The 9,532-nt window shown below is 41.1% G+C and overlaps 1 protein-coding gene across 1 annotated transcript; it reads right to left on the bottom strand.

Moving 5' to 3' along the window:
* Positions 1-229: 229 nt before the first annotated feature.
* On the bottom strand, positions 230-3,204 carry TLR10 (toll like receptor 10). The gene has a single exon (XM_060147315.1). It carries the CDS (start codon positions 3,150-3,152, stop codon positions 717-719), a length of 2,436 nt encoding a protein of 811 aa, XP_060003298.1. The 5' UTR covers positions 3,153-3,204; the 3' UTR covers positions 230-716.
* Between the last annotated feature and the right edge of the window lie 6,328 nt (positions 3,205-9,532).

Raw genomic sequence — 9,532 nt, 5'->3', positions numbered from 1 at the left:
CCTTCCTTTATCATGTGGGTGAGCCAATAGGGAAAGAACATGCTTGTTCTTGATGTTTGTTTTTGAAATATAACTTTGCAAAATTCAAGAGAGCTTGTTTTCTTTCAATGAACTGTGAGGCTAGAAGGGACGATCAAACAAAATGAGTAGGATGTGTAGGCTTTTAACATTATCTTTATTGTTTTCTCTGCTTGCAAAAGAAGTATAGATTCATTCTAAGCAACTCCAACATTACAGAAATGTACAACATAGAAACCAAATGCTTCCTGTAATCCAAACTTCCAGACCCTAACCACTGTTACCACACCAATGTACAGGTATATATTCCTTTAGACTCCTATTTCAATGTATAAACCAAAATCTAACTTTCTCCATACCAGAAAATATAGAGCTACCTCATTTTTTAATGGCTGTGTAATATTCTGTTACATTAATGTACTATAATTTGTTAGATCAATCCTTATTTTGTGGACATTTGAGCTGTTTTTAATTTTTCATGGTTACAAACAATGCCAGGATGAATACCTTCTTTACATAAACCTTTGCAACTTGCATTTCTATAGGATACATTCTTAGAGCTCCTTCAAGGAACTGACATGAAGGAATGATAGTTTTTCATTTTAATAGATATTGCCAAATTGCCATGATAAAGGTTGTGTCAATTTATATCCTAACAGTATATTCAGGTCCCGATTTCCCTAGGGGTGGGTGGGACTCTATAGGCAGTCTGTTCTTATCAGAGAGATTGCAGAACCTCGAGACTCTTCATTCAGTTCTGTGAATGTCTGCAGTTCACACATCTCTCTGGTTTCTAATAAATTAACACGAATAGCAGCTCGAAGGTTTGCCCAAAAAAGGCCACACTTACGCCTATCCTTGGGCCATTCCAAGTATGCTTTCTTTTCCATGAGAGTTTTCAGCTTAGGATACCTGGTAGGAATACAGTAGAGCGGAATGGGTTCCAGTAGGATAAGCATTATGTAATCAGAACTTTCACAGAAGAGATTGTGGTGGGCAAAGTAGAGTTCATAATGACACCACTCCGTCTGGACAAAGTTGGGAGACAAAACAAAGATGCACTTGTAACTTTTCTCAATGCAGTTTATGGTATCTTCAGTAATGCTCTTGCCAGGGTCAGAGTTTCCCTCATGAAGGCAAATCAGGACAGAACTATCTTCTTTCTCTATATTGGGAATCAATTCATACTTCACCCAGGCAGAATCATGTTCACTGTATGAAATAAACACATGGAATTGGATATTTCTCTTGAGCTGTTCTTGGTTGGTCTTCCTAACCCTGTGCCATGTCTGTGTCCATTGACCTAGCATCCTGAGATACCAGGGCAGATCAAAGTGGAGGCAGCAGAAGGCCACAGCCGTCCCCAGAACTAGCATGAGAACCACAATGGTGACAATCAACAAAGCTGCGTTGCAAGATATTTCAGGAAGATGAACATCCTTTAACTGAGTCCCCTTTAGATTCAAAGGGTATTCACAGATGTATGAATCTGACCACCCAACCATCATGCTCTCTGAGTATTTTTCAAGCTGAATAAAATCTCTTAATTCACAAGTACATCGGAATGGATTTCTTCCTACATTTAGAGTCTTAACTTCCTGGCAGCTCTGGAAAAACTCCAGAGATGGGCTGAGAATTAAGTTCATTTCAACGTTCAGAACTGAGAGTCTTCTGAAATGACTGCACCCAGGAAGATCAGTTAGAAAATTAAATGCAAGATTTAACTCTCGCAAGGATGTCAGGTGAATAATGTCTTTAGGGACAGTTTGAATTTTGTTATTATTCAAGTCAAGTATTTGAATATTTCTGGGCAAGCACCTGAAAACAGAATCAGCAAATTTGTTGGACGACAAGTTCAGGGTGATCAAGGTTTCTGGCCACAAGCAATTTTCATCATTTTCATGTTGTAACAGATTTTCGCTCAGATCTAAGTGCCTCAAGGATGTGTTGCCGGCAAAGCAACTCACCAAGGAAAGTGTCTCCAATTTATTGTCCTTCAAAATGAGAGTTTTCAAATGAGGCAGTTGGATAGATGTTTTAAACACGTCATCTGTTAAGATATTGTTAGCAAAATTTAAATATTGGAATCTTGTAGGATATATAGGGAACAGCATGTGAGGCATTTGTGCATCTGATATTGTCAGGTTTTCTATATCCATTTTGGTAAAAAGCAAGTAGACTCTCTCCTGTGGGATATTAAAAATTCTGAAATGTACATTCTCCAATTTTATAGTTCTCATTACAGTATTTGAGTAGTCAAATGAATTGTGGTCAAGATAAACCTTACCTCCAAAAGTCACATGTTGAATCTGGAAGTATTCTACTGACGTATGCCAAACAAATTGGAAGATTAGCAGAAGAACATCCCAGAGTAAATCAACTTTATTAAGTAACAGAATGGATGTCTTGGCATTCTCTAAAATAAGATTTTGCTGAGTTTCATAACTTGCAAATTGGCTTTTGCCATCTATATTCGTAATTTCTAATATTTTTGAAGTCTTCATTCCATCACGCAAAAGAACCCAGAAATTTGTGTTCATTGGTAAAACAATGTGAAGTTTTGTTGTGTTTAAGATGGGCAGGCTACCTTCTTCATAATGAGAAAGAGTTCTCAATCCTAAGAAGACAGTATTTAGATGCAAGTGAGCAATTTTCTGGAAATCTGATTTTTGTATTTTTGCCCCACTCAAACCTAGGATTTCCAGGTGTGACATGTTGCCAGTCTCCTCGCAGGTAGGCACGGTGTCAAAGTCATTGAAGGACAGATCTAGATGTCTGAGACCTGCCAGCGAGAACCAAGTTACACTCTTCAGTCTGTTGTAAGACACATCTAAATATCTTAACTCCTTGTTGAATTCAAAGGTCTTGATATCCAGCTCTTGGATTCTGTTATGGCACAGAATCAAAACTTTCAGTTTAGAGAAGGAACGAAAATCTGAACGCTGGAGTTGAAAAAGGAGGTTGTAGGACAAATCCAGTATGGTTGTGGTTGGGGTCAAGTCTTCAGGAACCTTTCTTAAAGACGCGTTTGAGCAGTTGGTGGTCAATTCTGTTTCTTCTGGCAGCTTTGAAGCCCCACTATGCACTGACGTAACAATACTACAAAATACGTAAATGCTTCTGATATGTTTCATTGTAATTCTGAGGATTTTATCACTGGTTCACCTCAGATGACTTTTTTCACACATCACCTCATATGAATGAGGAAGATGAGTTCAAATCCTGGAAAGACAACATATAATGTTAAGTGGTTATGTGATTTGTTAAACCCTGTAGGATTTTTGTTTTTTAATGCCAACATCTGACTGTATTCACCAAGAATCTGGATTGGGGTTCCAACCCATTTATTGAGTCTTTGACTTGATCTCAGAGCTTGGCTTATAGATTTCCAAGCCAGGTACTGTGTCACACCCCCATCACTGAGGCAAATCAGGATTCCCAGAAGGGAGATAGATATATAATAGCTGGCAGAAGTTCCTCTCACCCAGTTCAAATTAGGGACTGCGTTGCTAGGTCATATTCAATACCCCCCTGCCACATCCTCTTTTGATAGCCTGAAAGCTTTAAGAAAATGAAAAGAAATTTTTAAAAATTAAGATTTTTTTAGAGCAGTTTAAGATTCACAGCAAAATTGAAAGGAAGGTACAGAGATTTTCCATATCCCTGCTGCCTGCACACATGCACAGTCTCCCCTATTATCAACACACACACTGGAGTGGTGCCTTTGTTACAACGGATGGACCTACATTGACTCCTCATAATCATGCAAAGTCCATAGTTTATGCTATCATTCACTCTTGGTGTTGTACATTCTAAGGGTTTGGATACATTATGGATATATGATGACGTGTATTCATCATTATGGTATCATACAGAGTGTTTTCATTTCCCTAAAAATCCTCTATGCCAATTCATCCTCCGCCCACCCCACAACCGCTGGCAACCACGTGTCTTTTTTTTTTTTTTTTAATAAATTTATTTATTTATTTTTGGCTGTGTTGGGTCTTCGTTTCTGTGCGAGGGCTTTCTCTAGTTGTGGCAAGCGGGGGCCTCTCACTATCGCCGCCTCTCTTGTTGCGGAGCACAGGCTTCAGACGCGCAGGCTCAGTAGTTGTGGCTCACAGGCCCAGTTGCTCCGCGGCATGTGGGATCTTCCCGGACCAGGGCTCGAACCCGTGTCCGCTGCATTGGCAGGCAGACTCTCAACCACTGCGCCACCAGGGAAGCCCAACCACTTGTCTTTTTATTGTCTCCATTGTTTTGCCTTTTCTAGAATGACATATAGTTGGAATCATACAGTATGTTCCTTTTTCAGATTGGCTCCTTTGTCATAGTAATATGCACTTAGGTTTCTTCCATGTCTTTGCATGGCTTGATCGTTCATTTCTTTTTAGCAGTGAATAATATTTCATTGTCTGGATGTACCCCAGTTTATCCATTCACCTACTGAAGGACATCTTGGTTGCTTCCAAGTTTTAGCAATTATGAATAAAGCTGCTATAAATATCTGTGTACAGGTTTTTGTGTGGACATAAGTTCTCAGTGAAAGTAATTCTTCATCACTGAATGCTGTGGGCCCCTGAATTAATGCCATGAAGTTTTTCTTCAACTTTGTATTTGTGAACATAGAGAGTCTCTTGAGTGAATATCTGACTTTCAATAACACTTAGCCATGTGTATAGAAAGTCCAAAACACGGAAATAAACATGATGGTTCCTGTCCTTGTGCCTCCATATGTCTTTAGGTTGGTGGCAAAAGCAATCTGCATCACTGCCAAATAGGGATAATGATAGAAACAATTTCCATTTCTTGAAGCGTCTTGAGGTGCTAAGAGATATACTAAACACTTCACGTATATTATCTCACTTATCCATCACAAAACTCTGGGAGAGGAGTACTATTACCCACATTTTATAGATGAAGAAACTCATGGATGCAGAATTCTGAGGATTTTGAGAGAAGAACCAGGCTTCAAGTGTTTGATTAGACACAGAACAGAGGTGGTTGGAGAACTAAGAATTTCATATTATTATTCAAGATATTTATTGAGTACCTACTCTGCCAGGCACTTTTTCTAGCCACTGAGGATATAACAGTGAATAGAACAGATAGAATTTCTCTTCTGACTCAGCTTATATTCTAGTAAGGGGTAAGAAAGGAGAGACTATACACAAAATAATAAATTTATCTGTTAGGTGGTGATCAGGGCTAGAAAGAAAGTAACTAAATGAGGGGACCTGAGGGTGACTGGGGAGTGATATTTTGTACAGAATGGTCTAAAAAGGCCTCACAGGACCTTCATGCAAAGATCTAAAGGGAGTGAGGAAGTGAGCCACTTGTTGTCTGGGGATAGAGTATCCTGGAGAGAGAGAGCAGGTACAAGTTCAGAGACCTGATGGCGGGGGGACGTGTTTGGAAAATGTGAGGAATGACTTGTGGAATTGGGGGAGGTGGATTCAAGACGTCAGACCTTGTAAGGAGTGGGGATTTTCCTCTGACTGAGATAAGAAACCAGTACAGGACGTAGAGTAGAGGAGGGGCAGATTCTGACGTACATCTTAATGAGTCCTCTGCTTGTCTGTTGGAAATGACTGGAAGGGCACAAACCTGGCAGGGAAGAGCCCCGGGACACTATGGAATAATTCATGCAAGAAAGAAGGTTGAGAGGGAGGTGGTGAGAAGTGGTTAGATTCTACTATTAAATTAGTAAATTCTTCAACTTTACGTCCTCCTACACCAGGAACTCTGAAAACACAAGGGAAGGTAACTAGCAGTGGTGAGAGTTTTCCTGCTTCTACTTGCATGTGTTTAATACTCATGGACCCTCAGTCTCCCTCAGACTGGTCACTCCCATAGACAAGCAGGAGGAACAAGAGACAAACTCACGGTGTAGTGAGACTTCTCTGTACTGTTCATGCTGTCCCGTTGTTCTGAGAAGCTGTGTGCATGTGTGTGTGTGTGTGTGTGTGTGTGTGTGTGTGTTGTGTGTGTGTGTATGCACCCATGCAGGGATGGTGGGGAGAAAAACTGGCAGAGCTAACACAAAAGGATTCCTGGAATATTACCTGCTCTCATCTGGATTTTTCTTTCTCTAGAACCTGTCTGGTTTTATTGTTGTGGTTGTTCTTGTTGAAGTGAAGGAATTCTAGAAAACATGTTGATATTTCCTAAGATAACTTACAAATGAAAATACTTTATAAAATTGTTTCATAGAAAATAGGAAAAGGGAAACAGAAATGTCATGTCAAGCATCCTGTGACGTGAGTGTGAAGAGAGAATGTTTATTTTTTTATTTTTTGCGGTACGCGGGCCTCTCACTGTTGTGGCCTCTCCCGTTGTGGAGCCCAGGCTCCGGACGCGCAGGCTCAGCGGCCATGGCTCACGGGCCCAGCCACTCCGCGGCATGTGGGATCTTTCCGGACCGGGGCACGAACCCGTGTCCCCTGCATCGGCAGGGGGACTCTCAACCACTGCGCCACCAGGGAAGCCCGAGAATGTTTATTTTTGATACTCCTTGTCCATTGTGCCCTCAGTGGAAGAGGACCATGAAAGGCACTGGTTGGGGGTGGGGCTGAGGAGGGGCGGGCCCAGAACTGACGTTTCACTTTTCCACTGAGATAGTCCCTCCATGTTTGTTTCCTCCAGTCCATCCCATGCAGCCCTTTCTTGGTCATCTCCTTTTTCTGTAACATTTAATATACCATCCAATGATCAAAATAAGAACAAATACCAACATAAAAAAAAAGTCTCGGGCTTCCCTGGTGGATGAATAAAGCTGAGAGAGAGGACCTTTTTATTTTATTTATCTCAACTCTCTCAGGTTGAGAGTCCGCCTGCCGATGCAGGGGACGCGGGTTCGTGCCCCGGTCCGGGAAGATCCCACATGCCGCGGAGCGGCTGGGCCCGTGAACCATGGCCGCTGAGCCTGCGCTTCCGGAGCCTGTGCTCCGCAAGGGGAGAGGCCACAGCAGTGAGAGGCCCGCGTACCGGGAAAAAAAAAAAAAGAGTCTCTGTGATATAACTTTATGTCCATGGTTATCTTCCAGATTTTAGGAATCCAGCAAAATAAATTAGTTGCCAATACCATAATTTTAATCCATATATTCAGCATGTCTAGTAGCATCTCCACGCCATATTGACTCTCATGCAAATGAGGCAGTGGCCACCTGATATCTTTTTGGATAACAACTACCATTCACTGACTTTCTGCAGATTGATTCCTACAACCACCACCTTGTAAGGTAGGTGCTAGCACTGTTCAGCCTTTACAGGTAGACAAGGTGGCTCTCAGAGAGGCCCTGTAACTGCCTCACAGTCACAACTTAACCCATGGTGAGTGCAGAGCCTGGGCTCTTAGCCACTCTGCTATCTTGTCTCTCTAGGGTGAGTCAAGATAAATCTGTTTTCAAAATACACTATAATACATTAATCAATGAAATTATAGCTCACTACGTCATACTGAGTCTTTAACGTTTCCTTATACACGGTTCAAGGAATCCAGTGAATAAGTCTGCAAGTCCCACCCAGCTTAGGTTTTAGGTCAGTTACTTACAAGGATTGACATGGATTGAGCCGTTATGTAGAGCACTGTCTTGTTGAAGCCACTGTATTTTGGGGTCGCTTGTTATAGCACCCTGCCTGTGTCCTACCTAATGTACTATTGCACTTAGAATGAAATCCAGACTCCCAATACTGGATTATAACGTCTCCCAGGAGCTGGTCTTGCTTCCTTCTGGGATCTCGTTTCATATAACTCTTCTCCTGACCCTCTGCACTCCAATCATGCTGCCCCTCTCTTTGATCCGTGGCCACATCATGCTTGCCCCAACTTCAGGGCCTTTACCCTAGCTTTTCCCTCAGCTTGGGATGCTCTTCTCTCATCCTTCCTTGGCTGGATCATTCTTACCATTTAGGTCTTGGCTTAAAGTTTATCTCCTCTAAGGAACCTGATTTGACCACCTAATCTAAAGAGGCCATTTTGGGCTTCCCTGGTGGTGCAGTGGTTAAGAATCCGCCTGCCGGTTCAGGGGACACAGGTTCGAGCCCTGGTCCGGGAAGATCCCACATGCTGCGGAGCAACTAAGCCCGTGCACCACGGCTACTGAGCCTGTGCTCTAGAACCCGCGAGCCACAACTACTGAAGCCTGTGCGCCTAGAGCCAGTGCTCTGCAATAAGAGAAGACACCGCAATGAGAAGCCTGTGCACCACAACGAAGAGTAGCCCCTGCTCGCCGCAACTAGAGAAAGCCCGCGTGCAGCAACGAAGACCCGACGCAGCCAAAAATAAATAAACAAAATAAATAATTATTTTAAATGGGAAAAAAAGGCCGTTTAGATTAACTTGGTGTTCATTCCCTTCATCCTATTTTATTTCTCTACAAAATAGAGCACTTACCACTATCTGAAACTTTTGTTCATTTATTTGTTTGTTGATTACTTCCCCACCGCTCACACCCATGAGAGAAGGGGTCCGACAATCTGGCTCATCTCTGTATTCCCAGCACAGAGAATAGTGCCTGGTACATCGCATGTGCTCAGTAAATACATTAATGTATATATGAGTAAATGAATTATCTCAATTTTTTATTCCTTAGCACAATGCGGTACATAATATGCTCTCAAAAATATGTATCGGATGAATTAATTGGAGTTATGAATTCCTGTTATGATGCAGTGCATGATAATCAGAGAATGAGTTTAGTGATAGGAATTGATCACTAAGGCATAAAAGAGATAATGTATGTAAACCACTTGGTATCACACCTAGCATATCACAAATGGTAGCAGTTATCATGGCTAAAACTAGGGTGATTTCAGGCACATATTTTAAGAGGCACCAAGAAACTCAGTAATCAAGATAAATAATATTTTAATAAAATATTTTAAAATTAATATAAAATCCATAATGAACAAAATATCAAATTTTTTCATAAAGACAGGGTTAGTATTACTGATTTTTCCTCTTGTCTCAGGTTCCAGTGTGGCTTAGTAGGACATCGGCAGTTATAGTCATTAAGAAGATGAGATGTTTTTAACATTATTATCTCACAGAGTACTTCAGTTCATAGCGACTTACTTTAAGTTGCTCCTATGTCTAGGAGCTATGGCCCTTGAAAAATACTATGTCTAGGAGCTATAGCAACCCAGTTGCTTTATCTGGAATCCCCTGAGTTGAGATGTCATAGCTTTCATGTTTTACCCATGTTTTACTCTTCTCTCTGCCCAATACCACAACCTCATCTGAAACTTATTCTAAAGAAGTGAGAGGAACTAACTCTTTCTGAACTTCTCTTAATACAATAAAATAAAAAGGTCCTCTCTCTCAGGCAATGCATATAAATTATGGCATTTCATTTAAACATTTTTAAAAGTAGGACAAACTTTTGATGAAAGATGCAGTCAATAAATATGTTACTATCATAGTCATGCTACTGTTACTGGGTGCTGAAAGCAGGTGAAAAACAGAATGACTTTCTTTAACAGTTTATGATTTAAAAGTCCAAGTCAAAAGACA

The sequence above is a fragment of the Lagenorhynchus albirostris genome, chromosome 4 (genome assembly GCF_949774975.1).
Source record: "Lagenorhynchus albirostris chromosome 4, mLagAlb1.1, whole genome shotgun sequence".
NCBI lineage: Eukaryota > Metazoa > Chordata > Mammalia > Artiodactyla > Delphinidae > Lagenorhynchus > Lagenorhynchus albirostris.
Note: the sequence above shows the minus strand (reverse complement) of the source record. Positions and strands in the feature narration are given on the sequence as shown.

What these genes read in the sequence shown, in the direction of transcription:
- TLR10 (XM_060147315.1), bottom strand. Translation starts at nt 3,152, where the DNA reads ATGAAACATATCAGAAGCATTTACGTATTTTGTAGTATTGTTACGTCA.